This window comes from Ailuropoda melanoleuca, chromosome 16 (genome assembly GCF_002007445.2).
Source record: "Ailuropoda melanoleuca isolate Jingjing chromosome 16, ASM200744v2, whole genome shotgun sequence".
Lineage (NCBI taxonomy): Eukaryota > Metazoa > Chordata > Mammalia > Carnivora > Ursidae > Ailuropoda > Ailuropoda melanoleuca.
The window spans coordinates 82,868,918-82,895,372 of record NC_048233.1 but is presented as its reverse complement, the minus strand read 5'-3'; the positions used below and the strand labels follow the sequence as shown (position 1 = coordinate 82,895,372).

At 52.9% G+C, this 26,455-nt stretch overlaps 1 protein-coding gene across 13 annotated transcripts in view; it reads right to left on the bottom strand.

Annotated features, from left to right (window-relative positions):
- Positions 1–26,455, bottom strand: part of MARK2 (microtubule affinity regulating kinase 2) — a 54,522-nt gene that overhangs the window by 5,758 nt on the left and 22,309 nt on the right. For 6 of the 13 annotated variants that reach the window (XM_034645953.1, XM_034645950.1, XM_034645954.1 and 3 more), the window contains exons 2-14: positions 8,986–9,165; positions 8,733–8,786; positions 5,896–5,944; positions 5,512–5,577; positions 5,350–5,420; positions 5,075–5,131; positions 4,154–4,390; positions 3,352–3,471; positions 3,147–3,246; positions 2,956–3,068; positions 1,602–1,734; positions 1,155–1,336; positions 771–868 (exon numbers count right to left, since the gene is read on the bottom strand). In XM_034645953.1, coding sequence (XP_034501844.1) covers positions 771–868; positions 1,155–1,336; positions 1,602–1,734; positions 2,956–3,068; positions 3,147–3,246; positions 3,352–3,471; positions 4,154–4,390; positions 5,075–5,131; positions 5,350–5,420; positions 5,512–5,577; positions 5,896–5,944; positions 8,733–8,786; positions 8,986–9,165 — 1,460 coding nt within the window. Of the gene's footprint in view, positions 1–770; positions 869–1,154; positions 1,337–1,601; positions 1,735–2,955; positions 3,069–3,146; positions 3,247–3,351; positions 3,472–4,153; positions 4,391–5,074; positions 5,132–5,349; positions 5,421–5,511; positions 5,578–5,895; positions 5,945–8,732; positions 8,787–8,985; positions 9,166–13,891; positions 14,330–26,455 lie in introns of those variants that run through there. The other 7 variants (XM_011221635.3, XM_011221637.3, XM_011221640.3 and 4 more) reach the window with 3 other exon arrangements.

The window sequence follows — 26,455 nt, the reverse complement described above, 5'->3', positions numbered from 1 at the left end:
AAGTGAGGCAGGCCAAAACCTGGGGGAGGAAACCAAAAGTGCAGGAAAGCCGACGGGAGGTAACTGCCTCCGGGTTGCGCTGGTCTCCTAGGAATTCTAAGAACAAGGATGTTTTGTCGACAAAAGAGCAGGGTGTTGCTAAGGGGAATTTTCATTAAGCTCAGAAGAGGAGGAGCCAGGACAGCAATACACCAAGAGATGCTGGTGGTCAAGGCTAAGGGGGGACCTGTTCTCCCAGGCACAGCTGGGGTCACCCTCAACACGTACACCCCTCAGGTGGGCAGCTCTCGATTCTGCTCTGAGCTGGGCCCCCCAAACAAAGCCTCAGGCACTGACGCCAAGAGGAGCGCAGTTGCCATGCCCTGGCTGCAGTCAAGAAGCAAGACAGGGCTGGCTCAGTCAGAAGAGGTGTGACTCTTGATCTCAGGGCTGTGAGTATGAGCCCCACACTGGGTGTGAACATTACTTAAATAAATAAATAAGTAAACGGGAAAAAAAAAAAAAGCCAGAAGGCAGCCGAGATGACCATGGAGTCTCACTCGGTACGCCCACAGCAAGCAGCAGTCCCAGGAGCACAGGGGAGAGAAGACTGGCGGGGGGAGGGGGGAGTGGAGAGCAAGGGGAGGTGCTGGTGTGTGGACAAGCCGGACTGGACAGAGCCAGGACAGAACTCCAGGGAGCAGGGAAGGGAGGTGGGGCTGCTGACAGACATCACTGCTGTGAAAGATGGCTCTGGGGCAGTGTGGTGGGCAGGGCCTGGGTCAGCTCACCTGTCTTTGCCGTTCTGGATGGAGGCCTGGCCAAGGCTGGCCCTCTCCAAAAGTGGGGAATTCCTGCTTCGATTTGTGCTGGTGGAGAGGACGCTGTTCTGTAGGGAGTAAAGGGCGGAGCTGTATCACAGAAAACCTATGTGTTCTTCTGTTCACAGAACTGGCTTCCTCTCTGCCTCCCAGCAGTAGCAGACAGGGACAGAGAAAAGAAAGGATTCTGCTTTTTCTCTTGGGGGTAGGCTTTCTATAGTAAGCAAAAGTGGCCCGGGAGGTAAGATCCAGTGGGCGGCCAGAGGGAGATGCCTGGACAGGGCAGGCCCCACTGCAGGAGGGAGCAGGGAAGGGAGTGGGGCTGGCTGGTGGGGGACCTGGAGGAATGCTCACCGTGGAGGGGGTAGGGGTGGTCTTCTTCCTCTCCAGGCCAGGCAGGGGGCTGGCAGGCACTTTGGCTGTGCTGCTGGCCTTCCGCCCTGACTCCCGGTCTTCCTCAGGCCGCTTATTCTCTGCGTTGTTACTCTGCGTCTTCTTAGAGTAGGAATTAGATGTGGGAATGGCAGGACCAGCTGCTGGGCCAGAGGGATGGTGGGAATGGGTAAGGGTGAGGGGCCCACTGGGTGCCTGACACGCGCACACACACTGCTCTCCTACAGTCTTGCCGGCAACTTAGCAAACCCCACGTCACAGACGGCAAGGGAAGTCAAGTGGCGTGTCTAAGGCTAATAAGTGGCTAAACTGGGACTGAAACTCAGCAGTGTCATCCCAAGCCCCCAGAACCCGTGTCCTTTCAGGAGAGGGGTGAGTCCCCACCTGCAACTCCCCCAAAGCACTCACCCTGGTCACTGAAGCGCCGCTGCTTGGGGTTGGCCGAGACACTACGCTGTACCTTGTGGGAGGGGGAAGGGGCACTGCTATTGGTCAGATCAGCTGAAGGCCGGGGCTTCAAGGTGATGGTGTCGCCCTCCAACTGTAAGCACAGAAAAAGGGGGACAGAAGTCATCGGAGATGTGTACAGATGGACCCACTTATACACCACCCTGCCTGACACAAAGCTACCCCAGACTCCCATGAGATACACCCCTGCAGGACAGGACGCAGGTGTACTTAAACACTCCTGGAGACACGTATGCCCCGACACAGATCCTGACAGAGCCAAACACCCCCCGCCCCGGGGGATACACATGCCCCCGAGAACACACATTCAGACTCAGAGACCATACCCTCCTGCCCCCAACTAGATACCTCCTGAGCAGGCTAAGGTGAGAACCGAGAGAGGGAGCCCAACACTACCCGGGGCAGAGCAGGGAGGCTGGGAGTGCACGTGGGGACATGCAGATGGTGAGCAAGACCCCACTCCCACACAAACCCACAGACGCACACACAGACATGTTACCCAGATGGGGAGAAGAACAAACACGAGGCCTCCAGATGAATAGACGGGAGGATGGACATGCATGCACACAGATACCCAGAGCCAGACATAAGCACCAGGCTCAAGCAGAAGCAACACAAAGACTCAACCTACAAGAAAGGTACAGACTCACACACCCAAACACCCAGAGATGGACACTTCCAGATGCAGAGAGACACAAACACAAGGAAACAGACACAAAGACTTCTAGATCAACAAAGAACTGATCCTGGGGTGCCTGTCAGTCAGTTAAGCATCTGCCTTCAATCAGGTCATGATCCCGAGGTCCTGGGATCGAGCTGCATGCCGGGCTCCCTGCTCAGCAGGGAGTCTACTTCTCCCTCTGCCCCTGCCCCCCCAGTCATGCTTGTTCTCTCCGCTCTCAAATAAATAAATAAATAAACAAACAAACAAACAAATAAATAAATAAAATCTTTAAAAGCAAAACCAAAAAGGACAAAGAACTGATTCAGCCCAACTGACCTAGACCCAGCCTAATCAACACAGACGGGGCCAGATCTACTCACCCACATGGAAACCCAGGCCCAGGCCTAGATAGACCCCAGTAGCTCTCCTGAATTATTCATTTGACAGAGACCAGTGAAAGCAAAGGCCAGAGAGCCTTACCCACCAGTGCTGAGGCTTCAAATTCGTAAGCAGAGAGCACACCTACTCAGAGAGGAGCTTCTGCCCTCAACGGGTGGCAGAAGCAGGGTGCTAGTGGGGGTGCTAGTGACAGCAAAGCTGGCGGCAGGGGACAGAGCAGGGGGCACACACCTCAGAGCTCTTGTAGCCCAGGAGCAGATAGGTGGCCATCACCTCGTTGTACCTCTGGCCCACCAGTGAGTCCTGGATCTCTTCCCGTGTGTAACCCATGGACACCATCAATTCTGCACAGGGGGGAACATATAGTTAAGGCTGGTCCTGAGTCCTAGGGAGTTCAAGCTCACAGCTCAGCAGAGCCTCACCTGTCCGCCGGGGGTCCTTGTAGTCAGGGAGTGGCTCCACATAAGGCTTTAATTCATCATCTTCGTGACCCACATTCATCCATCGATCTTTCATGATTTGCTGAGGAGCAAAGGGAAGGGTATGGGCAGGGAGGAAGGAGACTCAGCGTGGAGGTGTCCCTGGGAACCCTGGACTTTCCAGTCAGCTGGGTTCTGGGCTGCTCACCTCTAAAGTGCCTCTCTTGCTGGGGTTGAGAATGAGAAATTTCTTAAGCAGGTTTTCACAGTCCGTGGACATGTAGAACGGAATGCGGTATTTTCCCCTCAGTACCCGCTCCCGTAGCTCCTGAGACAGGAGGCAAGTTTATCTTATTATTATTATTTTTAAGTAACGCTCTACGTCCAACATGGGTCCTGAACTCACAACTCCGAGATCAAGAGTCTCCTGCTCTACCAACTGAGCCGGCCAGGTACCCTAGTAGGAGGGAAGACTAAATCACCCCAAGGCCAAGTGAAGAAACCTAACATCCAGGCTCCTGAGAGCTAAGGACTGACCAAGCAGACATACATGAAACATGGTAGGAGGCAGAGAGCCTGAGACAAGGCACCTCACTAGAGAGGCATTGAGGTCAAATACCCTGTGCCCATTGGCTTGACCAGGCCGAGGCCGGCCATCCCGAGTGCCTTGGAGGGGTGAACGGACATACAATCTATCCCATCCCTTGAGGAAAGAATGGAGGTCATTACACTGGGCACAGAAGAGCCCGTGCCTGCTACCTTTAGCAAGCCCTTCTCTGAAGCTCTGGCTTGGGGAAAATGTAGAGGTGGCAAGGGTGAGAGAGGTCAGGGGTAAGACCGGAGGCCGAGAGTAGAAAGGAGAGGCAATAAGAACGCTCTAAGCCTCGGGCGTGGAGTGTGTGACTCGATCTTGAGGTTGTGAGTTTGAGCCTCATGTTCAGTGTAGAGATGACTTAAAAATAAAATCTTAAACAACAACAACAATCAACTAAGTCTGTGCTTCACTCCACCTTGAGGTTCTGTCCATCAAAAGGCAGGGATCCACTGACCAGTGTATACAGGATAACTCCCAGGCTCCACACATCTACCTCGGGTCCATCGTATTTTTTGCCCTGGAAGAGCTCTGGGGCAGCATACGGGGGACTGCCACAGAAGGTATCCAGCTTGTTCCCAAAGGTGAATTCGTTGCTGAAGCCAAAGTCTGCAATCTTGATGTTCATATCAGCATCCAAGAGCAAGTTTTCTGCCTGGGAGGGAAGATGGAGAATGTCAGGACCAAGCAGACCGTAGTAAGCCACTGGACAGGAAGGAGCTGAGGGGGAGGGGAGCACAAACAGGAAGCCATCCTCAGTCTCAGGACCTTCTCCATCAACTCCAGGCCAGGCCTTCAGTCAGTGTGAAGAGGCTGGGCTGGAGGAGGGCAGCGCAGGTCCCCTCCCACAGGCAGCCATGGGCGGACGGGGGTCTGGGGGCTCTGCCGTGTCAGGCTTGGGTTAATTGCAGTCACGTCTGCCAGGACTCGAGGGCCAGGAGCCTCCGAGGTAGTCCGCACTCTAACATCTCAGGGAAAGAGCTGAGGGAGTGCGCGCCCGCGACGCAGCTGTGTGGGTCAGTCAACATTCTGCCCTTGGTCAGCGGCCAGGCTGCCTGAAGGGCCAGCAGAGCCTGCAGTGCCCCCGCCACGCCTGGCAGCCCTGAAAGGTAATGTGCCCAGCGACGAGAAGGTAGAGACCCTCTGTTCACTGGCTAGAATGAGATCTAAGTCCAGTCGAGAGGCCCCTGTCAGAAGCACCCCTAGAGGCTTCCTCATCAACTCCAAAAAATTAAAAGCTGGAGTTTCCTTAAACACTCAGGGCTTGATGGTTACTCATTGTGGACAGCGCGTGAACAACCTGGCCCCGACTCAGAGAGGGGACAAGAACGTGCCTTACCTTTAAGTCTCTATGCACAATAAACTTCTGGTGGCAGTACTGCACAGCAGACACTATCTGAAAGGAAGGAAGAAGGGTTAGCCCAGCGACACCTGAGGGTGGGCCACGGGGCTGGCGGACCTGTGATCCTGTGACCTAGTTCTATGTTGCCACAGCGACAGGCAAAGCCCAGAGGACCCTCCACAGGCCACTTAGAGAGAGGCAGCTCCTTCTTACATGCCAAACCCCAAAAGGCAGAGGTCGGGCCCATATTCCGCAAAGGGAGCCACACCCACCTGGCGGAATTTGGCTCGAGCCTCTTTTTCTTTCATCCTGCCATGAGCCACCAGGTAGTCAAACACCTCTCCTGCAAGACACAGGGGCGGGGTCCAGGTCGGAGCTTACTGGTAAGGGCTGGGGGGTGGGGGGCATGCAGGAAGAGGCGCTTCCACACCTACCTCCACTGGCATACTCCATGACAAGGTATAGAGTTTTCTCAGTCTCGATCACTTCAAATAACTTAACTACAAAAAAAAAGGCCAAGTCACAAGTCAGAGAAGTAGCAGGGGCCACACTCTGAGCCTCGACCTGAGCAGAGGCACCCTGGATGAAAGCCCCCTTTCCTCCCCTCCCCGATGAGGGCAGTTTCCTCTCATGGCAGCCACACTGACTCAGGACAGCCCAGTGTGCCAGAGGGAGAGCTGGATTTTGAGCTGGGCTTCCCCAGAGGCAACCTCAAGGACTCCAGACTCCAGAAAGCAGCACGCCTCGGGGAGGAGTACAGGCTGGGAAGTGGAGCCGTGCTCTGGGGGAAGAAGGAAGGAATGACATCTGGTTCTCACCTATGTTGGGATGATTCAAAACCTTCATTATTCTTACTTCGCGGAACAGCTAGAAAAGAAAATACCAAGGGTCATGCTTACTTAACTTGCTCCCTTTAGGTCCCCTCCAAACAGAGCCACTGCTAGGATTCTTCTCCCAAAAGAGAAAACAGGCAGAGAAAAGAAATAGGGCAGCTGTCCAGGTCACCTGGGCCTGTCCTTGATGGCTGAGAAGCAGGTGAAGGGAATGAGAGCAGAAGCGTCAGCAGGAGGAAAGCTGCGTTCTAGAGACTTGTACCCTCAGGTTCAGCATCTGGATAGACCAGCCACATGCCCCCTGTTGCAGTCTCCCTAAATCCAACCCCCAAACAGCAGACGGGGTTGGCTGGGAGCCTCTGAAGGAGGGAGTGAGAGCCCATGTACATGAATATTCAGAACCAGGGCTGCCGCTAAAGTTCACTGACAAAACCAACTCCAGCTTGGTCTGTGTGTGTGTGTGGGGGGGTGCTGAAGGGGGCCCCCCTCATCTGGTTTACAGAAGTCAGAGGGCTCTTCACTAGTGGGCAGGCCCTTCTCTCTTGGGCCTCTGGGGCGGTGACAGAAGCCGCTCCTATATATAGCTGATGCCAATTTTAATCAAACCCACCTCCACACACTCACGCTCTCTTTGTGAAACAAAATCAGAGACTCCAAACCATGTATTTCCATAAAGAAAGATGACAGAAACGAACTCCATCCCCTCTGCGGGGGCCAGAGAACTGGAGGTGGGGTATCGGTAACTTCCAGGCCTCACCATTTGCACAAAGAGGAGAACTAGTTGTTTATATTTTGTTTTGGTTTTTCTGGGGGGAGGAGAGGTATGGAGACCTAATTCAGGATAGAGTTTATGGAATCAAGTGAACACGGTTTTTCCCCTTAATGAGATCCAAGAGCTTTTGTGAGCTGGAAAGGAAAAGAAGAGACAGGCTTTCCAGTCTTCGGGAATCTGATTCTGCACTTGGTTCCCTTTTCTTGTTAGAGCCCAGGTTTCTCTTGCCTTCTTCCCTGGTCCATCAGTTGTCTTGGATGAAGAGGCAAAAAATCCTGGACACCACCTCAGGGGTGGTAAGCAACAGGGAAGTAACACTGAAATGCGGCCGGAGGCAGTGGCCAGGGTTCCAACCCGCGTCCCCCCACCCCCGGCACCCGCTGGCCTGGGAGGGGCATTCTCCAGGGAGAACAGTGGAGTTTTCTGGGCTCAGCTGAGAACCGTGAGGGGGATAGATTCTTCACTATTGTCCTTTTTACGGATCACTGCTGGGATCAAATTTAAACAGAGTGATTTGGCCAGAATCAGATTGGCCTTGGTAACAGTGTATGTTAAAAGGCTTTTAAAACGGCTACATTTGTCTGGCATTGGTGCCTTCCAGCCGGCTTGGTCAGGAAGAGGAAAGGAGAAAAAAAAAGTTGGGAAATAAGACAGCCTGGCTGACTGTGACAATTACCATATGGCAGGCTGGACCGCACCAAAGACTAAATGGCCCACACCAAGCTGGCTTCCACCCTGTAGGGTCTGAGCCAATATGTCAAGAGTAGCCCTCTTTCCTTTCCTTCCGGAAAGCTCTAAGGAAACCCCTGGTGATGACAGTAGGGTTTCCTTTGAACCGAAGAACCCTGAGGGGATCCCAGGGCTAACAAAAAATAGGAAACACCTTGGTTTTGGCTGCCAGCATGTTAAGGCACCTCGACCTCCACACTGGTAGTCCGTGAGTGCCCCTCTCGATACCAGCCCCCAACCCTAGTCCCAAGCTTCCTAACCCCACTGTAGTTGACTATCAGCATGAGGTTACGCCCTCTCCTAACTCAAACAACACAATGTACTCACGGGAAGAAACTTCGGTCTACCTCACGGAAGAACGAACTAGGTGAATCAAGGTCAGGAACTCTGAGCCAGGGTCAGGGGAGTAGGAGGGCACAAGGAAATGGGACTGACCTGAACAGGGGCAGCTTTTTGGAACGAGACGGGAGATTTCCTGCTTCCCCTAACTGCCAGAGCCCAGGATGAGGGGAGAGGGCAGAGAGTTTCCAGTTCGATATCAAGCCATCACCGGCAAGCTGTCCCATTTTGCAATCGAAGCCTCCTTTTCATGTCCCCACCAGCTCTTCATAGTTTCCCAACCAGGGTGTATGTGTCCCCACCTGATCAGCTAGCTAAGACACACCTGTTTCCCACTGTAAATCAAGGAGGGAAGGAAAAGTTCAACCTCACTTAGTGAACACTACATGCAAATGACTTTGTGACTTTCGGCCAAGAGGAGCCTAGAAGTGAGAAGGCAAATTATGAGTACCTGTCCTTAATCTGCACAAACTGTCAAGGGCTCGAAAGTGGAGCTGAGCTTCTAAAAACCCCATTCTTCCATACTCACATCCCCAAAAATGGAGCTGGCACAAATCTGGTGTTAGGGTTCCCTGCCTCCTCTTATCCCTGTACATCTAGAGCCACTCTTCTGGATCGCGGCAGATCTCGGAGTCACCAAATACATGTTTCTAATAATGGCTACCAACGCGTGTTTTTGCATAGGGCTGGCCATGGGCCAGAAGATAGCAAGGAAGCAGGTCAGACAGATAGGCCAAATGGCGGGGAAGGGCAGAAAGACTTCTAAAGAGCCAGTGCCTGTGGCCAGGAAGCCCACCTAGGAGGGGTCAACGTGGTAGATCTGATCAGAGCCCCACAGACAGCAGAGCCACGGAGCAGCAGGGACAGTGAAATGACCAGAGATTTTTAAATTAAGGATTCAAGGGGAGGCCCACACGGGGTCAGTAGATCATCGGCCCCTGAAGAGAGGTTTAGAATGGAACAGAAGGTACTGTGTGCTTACTTTCTGGAGGCTGGAGGAGTTCAGTTGGGTCTTGTCAATGATCTTCACAGCTACCTGCAGAGGAGACAAAAAGCCCCCGATTCCCTCTCTGAGCAGGTTGAACCCAGGACTCAACTCTCCCTCCTCCTCTGTATTTCCGCCTCCTTTTGCCTCCTCCCTCTCAGCACTTCCATTCAACCTGATGGCATTTCCACCTGACAACAAGAGGGTGGCTGTGGCAGTTGTCCCACCGCACCCCGCCCCCGGAGCTCACCTCTTTCCCAGTCAGGATGTGCCGAGCCAGCTTCACCTTGGCGAAGTTGCCCTTGCCGATGGTCTTAAGGAGTCGGTAGTTGCCGATGTGGGGCTGCTCGTCAGCAGAGGCGGCTGAGTTGCGGCCCCGCAGCATGTTGGACTTACTGCTGGGCTTGGGGTCGAGGTGTCCCAGGGTGGGCTGCAGGGTGGAGACATGCACACTTTTCCGGACACTGCCCTCTCAGTTCCCCATACCCTTGCCCTTAGCGCTCCACAAAAAACCCGAGGCTGAGGGAGGGGGTGGGTAGGGGCGGGCTGCAGGGGGCTGGCAGGCAGGCCGAGGACTGGAAGGCATGGGGGAGGAAATGAGAAAGGAACCAGTCTTCACTCCAAGAGAGCAGAGCATACGGTCCAGTGCCAGCGTCCTCTGGGCGTGGGAGCTCAGGACCTGTGCTGTCCCACTGCTCCGGCAATCACTTGCCAGCCTCTCTGCCTCCTGTGGGCAGACGCCTCCTGCTGGCCGCACTGCTGCCTGTTCACGCTCGACAAGGAGGTGCGGCGAAGTCCCAGGAGCCCAACAATCAGAATTACTTCAAAGCACTCATCACCACCCAACGCTTCACCCTTACTTTTATTATCTATCACTTTACATTCATTTGTTGTCGATCCCGATGAGAATGGAAGCTCAGGAAGGCAGGCATACGTCATTATTCACTGACACATCCCAGCACCTACACGATCTGAGTTATGGCAGATGCTCAATGAAACTTGTGCAGCGAACAAACTGAATGACAGGGTCTGAGCAAGGCGACTGTCTGCCCTCAGATATCCCATCGCTCAAATAAGGGTGTGACAAAGCAGGAATGACAGCAATGGCACGGAACAGCTACATAAACGGAACACAAAAACGGCATGACCCAGACGAAAACACACGTTTACACAGAGACGTGTACGTTTCTCAGAGGGCTACAGAGCTGCTGTGTGGGCCAGCGGTTCCGCTCCTCGGTGCACACCGAAGACAAATGCAACGGACATCCACACTGATGTGCATTCGTAACATCCCACACTCACAATAGCCCCAGAGTGGAAACAATGCGAATTTCCGTTAACTGATGAATGGAGAAACACAGTATGGAAAAGCCACACGGTGGAATCTTCGCTGGCAATGAAAAGCAGTGACGCCTGCTACAACATGGAAGACTCTTGGAAACAGGTCGCTAAGTGAACAAAGCTGGTCACAAAGGACCACGTATTGTATGATTCCATTTATTTGAAATGTTCAGAATAGGCAAATCCACAGAGACAGACTAGCCTAGGGCTGAGGAGAGTGGGGACTTGGGGGTGACAACCAAGGGGTGTGGGGTTTCTTTCTGTGCTAATGAATGTGTCCTAATGAACTGTTATTGTCTGTGAATTTACTCAAAGCCACTTAATCATACACTTACATTTGAATGAAAGTGTTAAGAGTCTGGTCTGAGTCTTGTCTGGAGCCCTGATTTACCTCTCAAAGGTAAATGATGCCTCACGCCATCGCTCCCACATACTGAGACAAAGTGCTGCCAGAGCCTCATCCCGGAACCGTCCAGAGCTACCTCAGAAATTTCAAGGACACAGTGTGGAGGAGAGCAGGATGACCAGATGAGTGTGAGTCCAAGTTCTTCCTTCCACGGCCCCTTCGGGCTGGGCTTTCTTTCGTGAAGCCCTCCACAACCACAGGGAAAAGAAAGGACTTGCTATGCCACCCAAGGAACTGTCCAGGGTTCCCTGCAAGAAGCCTGCTTCCCTCACCAGATGCTTTCCAGGCAGAAAAACAAGAACACAAAGCAAACAGCCGGCTACTGACGTTTTCCCTCTTCTTCCTTGTGTTAACGGAGGGCCTTTCTTTCTCCTTGCATAGTAGCTGCTGGCAGGTTTGGGGTAAGTGGTCTGACTCAGATCCCAAAACCTCATGGATTCAGGCGTTGGAGGAAAAAAAAAAGATCCCACGCATATGGTCGATTTTGAAGGGAGAGCTTCCTGACATCTCAGCAGAATCCCTTTTAACCTCTTTCGCCCTTAAGGGAATGTTCTCTTTCTCCTGTGAGTCCTCATCGACACTCCCATCTCCACCAAGTCCCCAGGACCTTTGTTGTCTGCCCGCTGCAGCCCACACAACTTTCTTGCCCTCTGTGCTTCACACTCCCTGTTGCTCACTTAACTCTGGCTGGTCCTCAGTGTTTGCTAGACCAGATTTTCAAACACCTGCTTTTTACCCTTCCACAGCAACCCTAGGGTTCACACCCCTTGGAGAGAAGGGCATTCCTAGGCCCTAGTGGTACCTGCCTTCGGCTCAGTCTCCTGAAGGGTACCCTGAGCCCCCTCCATCAGGGTCCTGAAGGCCAGGCCTCTATGCCCTACCTCTTCTCAGCCCCATCCTCCCAGCAAGTGCTGCTAGACTGCCTACGTCCTACCTGGCCTGCCTCAGGGGCCATGAACAGGGAAAACCTTCCCTCTGCCCCAGCTCTCATGAGAGGAAGATGGGTGGCAAAAATGTCCTTGGAAACCTCCAATTCACCCCCAAGTTTCTTGTCACTCCCCTTTTCTGAGGATATGAGCCAAAGGCAGCAGGAGCTTGGTAGTCTCCAAGCGCTCAAAATTGGTAATAGGAATTTAGTGCTGACTTGAAGATTTGGGCCCCCTGCCCTTCTGAAGCCAAATCTGGGAATCCTACTGTCCTGCCCAACCTCTGCTCTGCCCCTCCCTCTTGGTGCTTCCGGCCCTCGGGGCTGGCCTGTGCGGCACAGCAGGACAGCATTGCCTGCCAGGCTCAGCGGCACACCGGACCTCAAGCACATCAATAACCACAAGAGGGGCTCGCCATCCACCTCCTTCCTTACAGGGGTAGAGACATGTGGTTAAGAGTGCAAATGCCAGAGACAAACTGCTAGCGTCCAAACCCTAAATCTGCCAATGACTCAACACATGCTAACTTTATTATTACCAACACCATCCTTGAGAGGGAGATGAGATTACAAAGAGGGAAAGAAATCACCCAAAAGAGGACCAGCGCAGAGTGATCCCACACATCTGTGTCAGGAAATGGTCTAGTGGGTGCCAAGAAGCTCTGTCCAGCAGAACTAGGTTCGAGTCCTGACTCCCCCACCTACTGGCATTAGTTTCCTCATCCGTAAAGTGGCAATAAAATATTCCCTACTTCACATTAGGTGAGAGAACACACGTAAAATGCTTTATTCAGTGCTCAATGAGAAGAGCAACCACTATTGCTATTATTTTTAGTTCCCAAATACTACTGTCTGCAAAGTCAAAGATCTCTTTGTCAATAAGACTTCCACCTCTGAGCAGAGTCCTCCTAAGCCAGCAGTCGCTCAGCAGAAGCCAAGGCCACAAGAGATGCTCTGGCCCTCCCCACTGGAGAGGGGTCCAGGCTGAGCTGTGGACCCGCTGGCCCACGTTGCTAGCCTGCACCAGCACTTCTGGCCTCTATAGGAGGCAACCAGACAGGGCAGCTGTGAAGGGCTGGTCCCAAGCCGGGCATCCAGAACAGAAAGACAGAAGGTTCCGCTTGTCTAGGACCCAGAGAAGCAGAGAACGCTGGCCTGTGCTCTTTGATCCCCCGTTCCCAAATTCACCCCACTCCCTTTTCAGGACTGAAATCACCCAACTGCCAGGACTCAAAGACCAAAGACTGCAGCCCTCCTCTCCCTCCTTTTCACCCCTTCTCTGAGACATTTCCCATAGCAGGGATGTGGACCAAGGTGAGGAGAGCCCAGGGAAGTAAGCAGAGAAAGGGAGTGGAGAAAGGAAAAAGTCTCCAGTAGAAAATGTTTCTTGGACCATGGCCCCACACGAGGCGGCTGCCCTGAAGGCTAAAGTGGAGGGAGGGTGCGGAGACCGTCTCTTCTGTGGTCCTGACTAGGCCCACTCAGCCTGGAACCAGATCTCACCAGGTGGCGGGCTGAGGACTGGCTGCCCTTCTGGGCCGACGAAACAGGATCTGGCTAAAGCCACACTCTTCCCTCCACCTCTGTCCTCCCTGTTCACAGTAAGATAGGAACACCAGACATTCCAAAATCCCTGGCCCACAGCACACCACAGTCAGACCCTAAATATCTGAGGAAGTCTGTTGCAAGTTGCCAGCATGAGTCTCAGGCAGCCTTCTGGAAAAACAGGGGGTCTCCCTGTGAGACTTGGAACTGATGGGAGACCACACAGGTGACTTAGCAGGCCTGACTCAGAAGTGGGATGTGAACTGCTTTGGAGGCTCAACAGAGAGGTGGAATATAGGACCTGGGGAGAAAAGAAAGAGCCTTCTATCTAGCAAGCCCTTCAACCTGGGATCTCCAAACTCAGCCTTAGGCGTGTTGCCAGGTTCGCGGGGAAGACAGCCTCCACCCCAGAGGCCCAGCGCTGACTCAGGTAGGCAGGGCCCCTTCCCTAATGCTGGGGGCTCCTACCAACAGTTCCCCCACAGAAAGCTCGTGCTGTGGGGCTCTGCATTCAGGCCCAGCCTCAAGTGTCCTGAGACTTCCCTAGGGCTGGGAGGGGTGATAAGCAGGTACTCCCCGGCCAGAGGCTAAGTAAGCCTGGGCACTGTGGGAAGAAAAGGGTCCCTTGGGCGCTGGCCCAGCGCACCCGCCCCAGACCCCAGTCTCCCCTCACTGGAACACCGGGGCACCCTCCCTGGGCCTCCACCTGTCACCTGCCCCCTCCTCTTCCTCTGGGTGCCCCTGCTGACTCAACCTATGGAGACTCTTCTTCCGGTATTTGCCCCCTCTTCCTTTCCCAGCCAGTGCCTCTTTCCATGAATTTTACTACCAGTGCTAGCTCCTGGCTCCATTTAGCAATTCTTTAAAGATCCTGCGTTTGGGGTGGGAGGGAGGAGAGAGGAAGGGGACAATCCTACAGCAGAAAAGGGGAAAACATACCCGACTGGAGAAAGGGACAAGGACTACCAGCAACTTCCATTCAGCAGAGCCCAGAGCAGAACCTGTCAGGCAGCGAGGGCAAAGTACAGAGGCCGGGAAGAGCCAGGCCCAGGGCGGGGGCTGCCGGCTCTGCCAGCCACCCTTACTCAGCCGAAGCAGGCGACACCTTCCACCACCTCCTCAGTGAAAAACAGTGAAGCAGCCAGGCCCGAGCGGCTCCTGCCTGGGAACCTGGACTGTGTCGCAACCGAAACCACCACTAGCGGAGAGAGACCGGGCTTGGCAAGGAGAGCAACAGGGACAAAAAGCCCCACAGCTTCCCGCAGGCCAGGGCCTGGTGGCCAGAAAATGCATGCAGTCCCAGGACTCGACACCACCGGGAGCAAGGTGGGAGGAAAGGGCAGGCGGGGAACAGGAAAGAAGGGAGGCAGAGAGAGAGAGAGAGGCGGGTTTAGCTCAACTTCCTTCTCCCTTCCCCTCCCCCTCCCCGGAAGTGGGCTGCCCCACCCTCCCCAAGGTGCTTTGCTGGGTAACAGCTGGGAGAGGGTAGGGTGAGGAGGCTCCCTCCAGCCAGGGCTGTCGTAAAGTCCTTATCTCACCTGCAGCAGGTGGGACCTGGGTAGGGGCTCCAATTGGCTGGGAGGAGTATGTGTGAATCAGGCCGGCTGACCGGAGAGCAGCAGCCTTGCCAAAGACCAGCAAACCACCCATGGGATAACAAGAAGGGGGGGGGTTTAAGCAGAAACCAACAATTCAACAGTGGCAGATGGACCTCCTGCTTCACAAAAAGCAGTGTTTAACTTAGAAAATGCATATTCCACTTATATGTAAAATACTTGGATGTAATTTCAGGGAGTTCAGGGACCCTATGAAGCCCCTATAGAGGTCGATGGGTTCTAGACTAAAAATCTTTGTCACTGATTGAATAAGACATTTAATCCTAAAATTTGCCCCAAAGATGGGGAACCAACCAAATGTCCCTCTAAGTCCCTTCCAGCCCTGATTCTGGGAGTCCATTCCTAGGTTCCTGCCCAACACCCAGTGAGTCTCCATCACCCCCCCCCCCCCACCAACANCACAACAACAACACTGCTTTAAGAACTTCGAGGGCCAGGGACAGCAGGGATGCTGGTCTTCACACATTCTTCCTGCAAAGCTCTCCTGTCTTGGGCATCTGCTAATTTGGGGCGACTGGAGCCCTCCCTTGTCCGAGTTCTGTGTTCTGGTCATGCCTTTCTTCTGGCTCCCAGATCTACTTCGAATTCATCCCATATCTCATGGCTAGGATCTTTCCCACTAAGCAACTCTTGAAAGATCTCATGCTGTAGGCCATAGACCCCTCTAGGGTAGGGCAAAGCCTCCTCTGTGCCCTCCCAGCACCTGACCACAGATAGCAGGAGACCATGCCACTCAGCGTTCGCCTTACACAGGAGCCCGGATCCACACGTTTGACATTTCTGACACTATCTTTTCTGCCACGTATTCTCTATGTTCTCCACACCTATACGTAGCATCCTCATGTTACAGAGGAGAAACTAAAGCACAGAGGTTACAAGACTTGCCCAAGGTCCCACAGCCTCCCAGCAGGGCCGGGACTGGAGCCCAGGCCTTTCGTGCCCAGGTCAGCACTCTGTTGTTCCTCACGGTCACCTTTGCTGGCTTCCCCCAAAAGAAGATAAGGAAGCCGGGGGGTGGGGGGGGGAATGCCTAGGGCAACAGGAATGCCAGTGTCTGGCTCAGGCCAGTGCATAGGGCTGTTGTGAGGACACACTCGGGGGGTACCACAGTGCGCCCTGCTCCTCTCACCCCTCTCCAAAGTGGGCCCTGATCTCAGTGCAAGAGCTTCGGGTTTATTCTGGACCCTGGGCTCAGGCTTGCCAGCGACCACCTGCCCCTTCACTCAGAAGCTAGAACAGGATCAAACGGCGGCATTTTTCCAGTCCCTAGGGTTCTGCAATGTGACAGAAGGATTGTTTCCTCAATCCTGTTTGTGGGAAGCAGTAAGGGGTTTCGTAAACTGAGGAAGTACCGAGCGCTGACCTCAAACAGAGAGGCTGGGGAGAAATGGGTATGACTGAGCTGACAAGTCACGTGGCCATGGCGAGTGGCTAGTTCTTTAACCCTTCCTCCTTCACCGCATTCAGGAACCCTCTTTGCATCCTTTAATCCTGAGCAACTGTCACTCTCAACTGCCAAGAGTCAAGAAACCCGAGGAGCATTGTGGGTAGGAGAGATCTCGTGAGGCTGGGGGAAGCACTGACCAGTGGAGAGGCTGGCTGCAACCTCCCCACCCCCAAAATTAACTGTGATGACTCCGCCCGGGGTACCCTCACCCTCCCTTAATACCCTGGTGCAGAAGGGAGGTGGGGCTGTGTCAGAGTATCAGAGGGCTGCTCCCTCTTTCTAGCCAGGGCAGGTGCCCCCCTGACAGAGACCTGCAGAGCCAGCAACTGAAGCCCAAAGCCCAAAGCATGGTGGGTCACTGCCCGCTAGCTCTTTGAGCTGCAAGCCTCACCCCAAGGGAGGGGGACCAGCACTGCAGCCTGGGCCAGGAGGGGAGCAGCCTGCAGGCCTCAAAGCAGCCATGGCAGGACCCAGCACGTGCCTGGGAGGACCAGCAGGCAAGAAGTGACCTGGAGTGCCACCAGAACAGATCCAGCACCCGCAGCCCGCTCCCCTGCGTGCAGGGGCACCACAATACAGCGCTTGACCCCTCACATCTCCTGCCTTCACAGCCACTTGAAACGCTGGGCTGTTCCTCAAACAGGGTGGATTCTACTGAGTAACCAGAGCTTTACCAGCTTCCAGTACCAGTTTGTCCCTGAGAATCTGCTCACTGGGGTCTGGTCTCTATCTCAATCCCCAATTACTGTTGCTAATTCAGCAAACCTTTGTTGAGTGCCTACCTCTGGAGCCAGGGCTAGTTGCAGAGTTCAGAGAGATCTGGTTCCTGCCATCTAGAAACTTAGGGGAGGGAACTGTACATTATATTAGACTCACCACAGTACCTCTGCTTACTTAGTAAGGGAGGCAGGACAGCATGACAGAGCTCTGGAGGCTGATGGGCCTGGTGTGGGAATCTTGCCTTTGCTCCTTACTAGTTCACTGAGCACAACCAAGATTCCTTGACTTCTCTAGATCTCAGTTTCCTTATTTGGGACATGTAGACACCAGCTGGACCCACTTCACAAGATCGGCATGAAGACAAAACGGAATATGCACACCAGTGTGGAAAAGTGCCCAGTGCACAGTAAGGTCTTGACAACGTTTCCTACGATCTTGCTTCTCTTTCGGATAGGAACCCGCTTCCCATCTCAAGGGGTCCTCTGAGCCCGGAGAAGAGCGATCGTCTCTAAGAACTTGACTACAAGCACCAGTGGAGTAAAGCTGGTATTGCTTCTGGAATAGGGAAAAGTAAAATTTCTACCATGGCTGGGCTGTCAGGAAAAAAAAGACCCTCTTTCCTAACCTAAAATCGCTCTTGCCAAGAGGAGTGGGTGAATGAGAAGGCAGTCACGCCTCTGGCTTCTAAGTAGCCCAGAGAAGGAGGAAGGTGTGCCTGCTTTCCCTTTCCTCATGGGCTCCTTAACTCCTTCCTCTCAGAAGAGGTCCAAGAAACAGCCGACATACCAGTACCACATGGTGCCAAGGGCTGGGGGAAGCTCACACTGCCAGCCTCGCACTCCATTCGGCGCCGCCCGTACCAGTGGGTTACTGTAACCATGGAGACCAACAAGTTCCTCCATATCACAGGAGAGAGTCAGGCTGCCAGCAGCCCAGGGCTCTGGGGGAGGCAGAAGGCAGCCTGCAGCAGAAAGGTTTGGCTCACTTTACAGAGGATTGTGGGGAGCTGATGGGAGTCTAACCAGTGCAGCTGAGGTGCCTGGGCCTCCCTCTTCCTTCCTTTGTAGTTTATGTTTTTATTTAGCACATTGTTTGGCTGTATACAGTGTGGTAGCAAAGGGCGTCAAACTGCAGTCACAGATCTGCAGTGGGACCCCAGCTCTGCCACTCCGGCTGCTGGGTAGAGAACGGCTCAGAAGTGTGGTACGAAGAGGTACACAGATAAACACACTAAAGCAAGGCTCCAGCTATCATGCAACAACTTCTTTTAAGGGATCCAGGTCAGTAAACACTCGGTTATCCCGAGTTTATCCCAAATCCTTTTGTTCGAGGAATTATCCAGACACCTCCTTAGCACAGAGTGATCTCTCCCTTTTCACAGCACCGTCTATACCCGTTCATCTCTTCTGACTCTGTGTCACTACGCCTTAGCCTCCTCGTGCTCTGAGAGGTCAGAGATGGTGTCTTGCTCACCCTCGTATGCCCTTAGTGCCTAACGCTTAGTACCTGCACCCAGCTGGCCCATGGTAAAATACTTGAATAAAAATGGTACAAGTTTTTGATCCTTACAGTCACCCTCCTGGAAGGTGAGACAAGGGCAGAGGAAGATCAAAACCTCTTGTCACAAGACCTCTTTCTCCTCTTTCAAGACAGTTGTTGGTTCCCCATCCGGCCTTCCCACTAGACGGTGCTTTAGGGAGGGACCGGATCTGTCTGATTCATGGCCCACAACAATGCCTCCAGCGCAGAGCAGGAGTCTGCAACAGGTACTGAATGAATACGTGTGTATGAAGGAATAAATAAAATGTGTAGGGGCATCTTCATGACAGTCTCTGGGCCCCGCACCAATAACCCCCATTGTGTCCACTGCAGACAACATCATCCAAGAGGGCAGGAAGCCACAAGATCCCCTCGCCCAAGGATGGAGGGCACCTATGCAGCATTCATTCCACTAACAAACTTCCTTGGCTGACAAGGCCCTTGGTGCTCTCTCCTGACACAATGCTGGAGGCAAAGGTGGTCGCCAAGGTGGACTGGAGACAGACTCAGAACACAGGCAGAGCCAGGGATGGAAGGGCCTATGCCACCACAGTCCCGTCCCTGAGCCCCCTCAAACAAGCCCAAGCCCCCTCCTTTCATCGGGGTGGGGGGGCTCTCCTCTGAACTTCCTGATGCCCCACAACCACTGGGCCCTCCCACTTGAGACTGCTCTCTGCCTCTCCACATTGAATCTCACAACTGCTTTCCTATCAAAACCACTGTGTCTTGCTGTGAGAGTGCAACACAGCTCAGGCCATTCTAAGAGCTACTGATTTGGGGAAGTGACAGTGACTTGTAGGAGACATTTACTCTTTGCCACACTGAGAACTCGGCTTTCATATTTCCTCCTTGAACCGATGTAGTGACTGTAAGGCCCTGTCACCCCAAGAACGCCAACAAAATTCACCCATACACACCTGCCTCCTGTCCTGCTGCACAATCGGCATTCCCACCCTGCCCCCCACACCCCTCCCCAAGCTGCCTCCTGTTACAGAAAAGCAAAGGAACTAAAAACGGCAGCTGGGGAGCTCAGTTGACTCACCCAGCAAAATCATCTCCTCCCAGAATCTCCCATCTTCTCCTGGGGTTTTTGCCAACACAAAGTAAAAAAGAAGCACGAGATCTTAATTAAAAAAAACAAAACAAAACAAAAAACCAGAAACACAAAAAACAACAAAAAAAACCCCCACAAAAAACCTCTCTCAGCATTTACGCATCCACCTTTCTACCTGAGTGATTTAACCCTTTGTATTCACCCTTTCCAACGTGGTTTCCTTAGAACATCTTCATGCCCAGGAGCAGATCCAGCTCCAGGCTGGGAAACAGGCTTTCTGGGTCCTATCCAGTTCCAGCTCCACACTGGAAGGTGCTGAATAAGACATGTGCCTCCTTCCACTGCATCTTTCTCTGGAAGTGGAAAAAAAGACTGCCTCCCTACTCCTCCAGTCTCAAAGAGGGTGTTGAAGGAGGAGGAGGAAATATCAGAAAAAACAATGGGACAACGCTTGCTGCCCCAGAACTCAGCGTGGCCAGAGGTCGGAGCCCAAGCAGGGGAATGAGTAAGGGAAACCACCTAAGGTCATCACTACCACTGTCACCTCAGAGCAGTTCCCACCTGGCCAGGCTGCAATGTGGCTGCGTGACCATTAAAAATCCAACTGGCCGCTCTCTGCATGAGCAAACCCCCATCGGGCTGGGGCTGCTCCTGCTCACAGGGGGAGGCGTCATCTTCCTCCTGCAGCAGATTGTTAGGAACCCAAGCAGGTGAGAGCACCTGAGTGGTGACACTGGCCAGGGGAAGGGGGGCTGTTTCCAGTGCCTTCTGACAATGAGTGCAATCAGCTAAAATTGAGAATTTGGTCTCACCCATCCCTTAGATCTCGAGAGTAGTGTAGCTCTCAGACAACCTTTCTGGGTGGGAAGCAGTACCTCTGTATGTTTCTTTTTGTCTTTGTCATTTAGTATCCAGAAGGACAACTTACTTTTCCTAAGAGATGCTATGACTACAAACTAATGAGAACATCTCCATAAAGCACACGCGAATGTGCTGCAGCACATCGGTCCCCAACTTAGCAAAAGCTCCATTCGGAGAAGAACAAATGGTGGCTGTGTCAGACCAGCTCATGAGGCCCCACCACTGTATCTGGAGTAGTATGTTAACCATACTTAAGATTTAAGAGGGCCCAGAACAGGAACACTAACTCAAGAGTTCCGCCTCGGGACCCAGGGAACGTGTCTTTGCTCCCTAAGCAGCACGGGCAGCAGTAACTGAGGCTCTGTAACCTTCAAACCCTGGGTGAGGGCCTAAAACAAGAGGGCTTGAGCTGGGGAAAGGGGCTTCAAAGCATTTGGGGTGGTCAGGTAGGAGGCAGGGTCCGAGGAGAAATGAACTCAGGCAGAGGTGAGAAATGAGGCTGGAGTTTTGAAAGGAATTTTGAGTGGGTACTGCCTTACAGGAAAGATGGGCTAATTATGGAAGAGCTCTCTAGCTCTCTCTCTTCAGCTAGAGAGGGAAGGAAAGGGACCCTGGACAGTCCCCTGGCATATCAGGGGCAAATGCTCCTTAGAATGGTCTCCCTGCTCGGCACCTGACGCCTGGGATGTGCTTCTTATCTACCTCACTGGACCCACTGTGGCCTCAACCCTGGGCTGAGGATGGAGACTGCTGGACCTTGTTACTAAGTGGCCATGACCTGGGCAGGTGCTTGGCTAGCTGGCCAGATATCTGGAAGAGGGCTCATTTGTCAGAAGTTAGGTGGAGGAGACTGGAAAGCTTCTCAGTGAGACTGTGTATATGTCAGCTCTGCTTGTAGGCCTCAAACACTGCTCATCTTCTGGTGGCAATGGCAGCTCTACTCAGGGCGGCCTAGTTGTTTGTGCAGTTGACCTAGGGAGCAGAGAGGATGGTATATGAGAAGACGGCCATTATCCATTACAAGTGCCTTCTTAACAAGCACTATCTTTAACAGTTAATTCATCTTTTCAGAGAAAGTCCTGGGAAGAGAGTCTGAGCTTTTTTTTTTTTTAAGATTTATTTATTTGAGAGAGAGAGAGAGAGCACAGCAGGCTCCACACTGAGTGCAGAGCCCAACTCAGGGCTTGATCTCAGGATCCTGAGACCTCGACGTGAGCCGAAACCAAGAATCAGACACTCAACCAACTTAGCCACCCAGGTGCCCCTGAGAGTCTGAGCTTTCTGACCTCTGATATGAACCTGGAAGCAGGGCCCTTTGGTACGGATTAGCTCAGTACTGGTGGAAGCCCTCCAGAACTAGAAGCACCAATTAACAAGTGGTGCTAGGGAAGAAGGGGGCCACTGTTGGGCATTGTTAAATGTACTATTACACAGACTGCAAACAAGAGAATACTGGTTATTTTGAAGGAGGCAAGCAGCCAAGCCTCTAGCTCATCACCTCCGAATTCACCGAGAAAGGGCAGGAAAGAAAGGGTGCCTACAGAGGCAAACAGACCCTCCCCAACACATCCCAAAGGGCAGCTCTAATTACCAATAGGCATGGTGACTGAAATAAAGATCTGAAGACTGAGAGAAAAAACCCACCCAGGACACCTCCGATCAGAAGAATCTAGGTGGGTAGCAGGAGGCCACTGCTACGCATTCTGCTGTTCTATGTAGTCCAAGCAACCACCACAAAGACCCCACAGACAGAGAAGGCTTCCTACTAAGAGAAAACAAAAGGTATCAAGTCAGAATTTACCAAATACCAAACCCTGTCCAAAATACTTAGAACAATGCCTGGCACATACGAAATGCTCACGACATGCTGGCTCTTATTACTCTAATTCCATAGGCTTTCCCAACTTATTGGGAGGTTCTGTAGGTTACCAGAAAAAGACAAGACTTTTGGCTTTAACTTCTTTACCTAATGCTCACCACAAATGCTCTCTATCTCCAAAAAGAGATGGATCTTTTCGAACTGGCCCAGGAGAGCTCTTGAGATGAAGACCAAGGTCTGTTCATCTGCTTGCACAGCCTGGACTTGGACTTGGGTTTCCAGCAGAGCCAGCAAAGGCTCCAGCGGCTCAACTGTTTTATCCCTTCCATAAAAGGCCACTCTCCTCTGCCCTGATAAAAAGCACATTAAACCTACACATTGCACCCTAGGAAAATCCAGCATGCACCCCACAGCTCCTGTGATATACAATGTCAGCAATATTGCCGAGATTTTCTAGATATATGGACCTGGAAGCTTGCAAATCAACAGTCGCAATGGGACATGTGACTAGTAATTAAGAAACGGACACACACAACTCACACAGTGTGGCTAGAGGCCCTGGCGTGTCCTGAAGAGTGCGGCCTCTTCAGTTGTGAGACAGGGAAGCCTGTGTGAGGGGAGGAGGGAGGGTGGTGGTGGTGGTGGTAACTTAGCTGCACTCCCAGCTCCTCCAGGGCGGCTCTGGCTCAGAGACTCAGCAGCCTTCCACACAGCCAGGCTCCCACCACCAGCTGTCCTTCACACGACACAACAAGATCACTGTTTGGGAAGACGGGATTTTCGGTGTTGGGGTTTGTATCCATGAACTAGCATGCATCTGTCTCAGGGGCAGTTTCCCGAAACAGCTGCATGTCCTGGGCCCCCGTAGCCAGGATTTGAGATACAGGAGAAAGAGAAATGAGACACCAGAAGTAGGAATTCAGGAAGAGTAGAAGCAGGAAGGAATGAAACTGCCTTCTTCTCACCCCTGTCCCACAAGAGCAGACTTTCCCTACCTGATCCCTACTAAGGAGTCACACACACCCTCACTTACAGCAGTCCTAGCTTATCCATGGGGGATATTCTCCAGTAACCCCCAGTGGATGCATGAAGCCACAGACGGTACCAAACCCTATATACAGCGGACCCTTGAGCACCATGGGTTTGAACTGCGCAGGTCCACTTATACACAGGTTTTTTTCCATACAGAACAGTACTGTAAATGTATTTTCTCTTCCTTATGACTTTCTTAGTAACATTTTCTTTTCTCCAGCTTATTTTAAGAATATAGAATATGATGCATATAACATACAAAATACGGGTTAATCAACTGTTCACGAGATCGGAAAGGTCAACAGTAGGCTACAGGTGGTTAAGCCTGGGAAAGTCAAAAGTTATACACGGATTTCCAATTGAGTGGGGGTCGGCACCTCGAACCCCTATGTTGTTCAAGGCTCAACTATATATACTATGTAGTTTCCTATAGATACATGCCAATGATAAAGTTTAATTTACAAATTAGGCACCGTAAGAGACTGATAACAAAAACTAATAACAAAATAGAACAATTTTAACAGCATACTGTAATAAAAGTTATGTGAATGTGCTCTCTCAAAATATCTTCCCGTACTGCATTCCCCCTTCTTGTCAGGATGGGAGATGACACAATGCCTACGTGGTGAGATGAAGCGGCGTGAGCGACCGAGTGTTAGGCTACTGCTGACCTCCGACCATCTGCTTCTGGACTGCGGGTGACCATGGTTCACTGAAGCCGCAGAAAGCGAAACTGGGTAAGGGGGGACCATGGTACCTTCCTTGGCAGACCCAGGCTTCCTCCTGGCGTCTCCACCTCTTTACCCTGACAGCTCTGCCACGTCAAGTGACCGTGATATCTAAAGCTGATGCTGGTTACCCCATGAAGAGATAACCAAGGTCATGTGAGCGGCCTGACACGTCCTGCTGCACTTGTTTATAGGCAAGAGGATTAAAACAACCTGTCAGGGGAGGGAAGGGGGCAAACCCTGTACGCAGGCCGAGCACTGGCAACACGGCCCAGAGGCCTCCTGGCAAGAAATCTTTTGCTCAAATATAAAGCAGAAATCTCTCACCAAACACCAAATCAGCTAACTATGCCAAATGCACTTATGACCCAGTGACCTTGAGGCACTGCTCAATTCTTCCAACGTTCTTTGTATGAAAGGTTAATGTTAGGGTTTTGGCGGGGGGGGGTGAGGGAGAGACGAGAGCAAGGGCCAACACAGTACCCCATGAAGAGCCCCAAACTAAATTCATACCCAAGCAAAGCCTTACTGGCCCAACAAGAGATGTCTGAGGTGTAGGGTTTACGCAAAAAGGGAGGTTCCGAAGGGGTCTTTGGATAAAGCAAGCACTCAGTTCTCAGATGCCTACAGGTCCAAGCAGAAGTCAAACTACCCAAACGGACTTCCTACAACCATTTCTTGCCTACTCGAAGTCAGAACTGGGAGGCGAAGTAGGCACAGCTCCAGGGCAGAGAGGCTCAGGTAGCAGGGAGTCGGGGGACCCGATGAGGATCACCTTCTCTAACCAGAGTGTCAACCTGACAGTGGTAGCACTGGCCACAAGACACAGAGAGGAGGAGGGGAGAGAGAGGTCAGCACCCGAGCCTATGGCTCCAGGCAGCCTAAACTCTTGAAGGTGATGTTGCAGAGAAGCTGGCCCCTGGCTCTGAAAAATGAGATTCTCTCTCCCTTGCTCCTCTGCAAAGCCATTTGTCACAACCCCTAAGTAACCCATCCTCCCCTCTCAGCAAGCTTGGGCTACTCTGATCTGGTCTCTGCCTCAGGCACTTGGGCCTTAGCAGCAAGAAGGTGTTTCCATTCGGGTGTTCCCTTAGCTGGCTGGACAGGTGGGCAGAAGAGGGCTAGGGCGGGGCCATTCTCTGGCTAGCCAGAGGGGAAAAGCGAAACACCTGCTGGCAACCTGCACTCCCTCCCCCAGTCTCCCCTTCTAGCAAAGGGAAGCAGCTACCACTTTCCTAATTCTTTACTCAGTCTAGCTGAGGCCAGGGAAGATATACCCCTACTATGAAAACGGAAGGTAGCAGTCCAGCTTAGGAGCTAAAGAACCTGGCTTAGGGAAAAGAGGGGTACTGTGCTGCAAGGGATTCCAAGAATAACCTCCCCAAACCACCCACCAAGCTCTTCTGAAGAGCAGGGGTGTTTAGAAGCACTCTCCATTTCCCCATGCATCAGAGAAGAGGGTGGCCTTGGGCTGACACACACCTGGCTGGGTCACCATCTCCTCTAAGGAGTCCTGGTCCCCCTAACACCAAGTGAGTCCACACCTGCCACAGAGAACCGGCTCAAGACGGTAATGTGCTCTAGAGTTCACATACTCACGTGTGCATTAATCTTCCTCCAGATAGCCGCTGTCATGCAGGGCAGTGAGGCGGGCTGAGTCCCCGCTTGGAGCCTCTGAGCCGGTCACTCCAGTTTGCTTGGCAGTTTTGGGGGTGGGACGAGGTGGGGGGAGGAGGACAGGGAGGGGGGAGGAAGAGGAGGAGGAAGGGAGATTATGATTCTCTATTTTCAAGCCCCGCCCCTAAAACCAGGGAGGGAAGCAGCTGAGTTCTCCTGGCGGGCACGCTCCAATCTCTGGGCACTACAGAGCCAACCAGCTGCATAAGGAACTCTGGAGAACGTGCACATCAAACACACGGTGAAAAGGAGGGGAAACCAACATGGGTAGAAGTGAGTTGGTCTCCTGCCAAGAACTCTGAATGGTACTCCTATCAGAACTAGAACATAACAGGAGGTGGGCAGGTTTATGGTCCCTGGGGAAAGGCAGGAAGGGAAACAGTAAAAGCCAGGCCAGCATGGGAACAAAACTCACTCCCTGGCAGGAGAGGGGATGGCCCAGCCGTTCGCAGGGCAGCATCCATACGTGGTCAGAAGTGAAACACTGTCCCGTGATGGCTTTCTGAGGCTGACAGTCCATGCTCCAACCTTAGGTCAATTTTCACACGCTTTGCCAGTGGTGCCCTGACCCCTGCGGTTTGGAGCGCGGTCATTTCTCCAACCTTGTAAGTTAAGGTCTGCCACTCAAGCAGTTGATGACAGGCCGGAAGCGGGACTCTCACTGGCTGTGTGGTGCAAGCTACTCTGCGACCAAGGGCAGCGCGCAAGCCACAGATGATGGCCCCTCCCACGGGAGGAGAGAGCTCCTCCTTTGCCAGAGCAGAGCCCAGGGCTGCCACAGAGAGGTGCTGTTTAGTGACAGAAATGTCTGCGCGGAGTGGCAGCAGGGACAGCCACCAGGTACTTCCTCTTTCTCACCAAATGCTGCCACGGGCCTCCACGGCTGCCTCTGAAAAGCCGGCAAGAACCTTGGGGGGCAGCAACGGCCTGTGAGTCACGCCCCCCACGAGAAGAGAGAAATCGGGCCTGACCTCTGGGCTGAAGCAGCTCCCCAGCGTCCTCAGCCAACC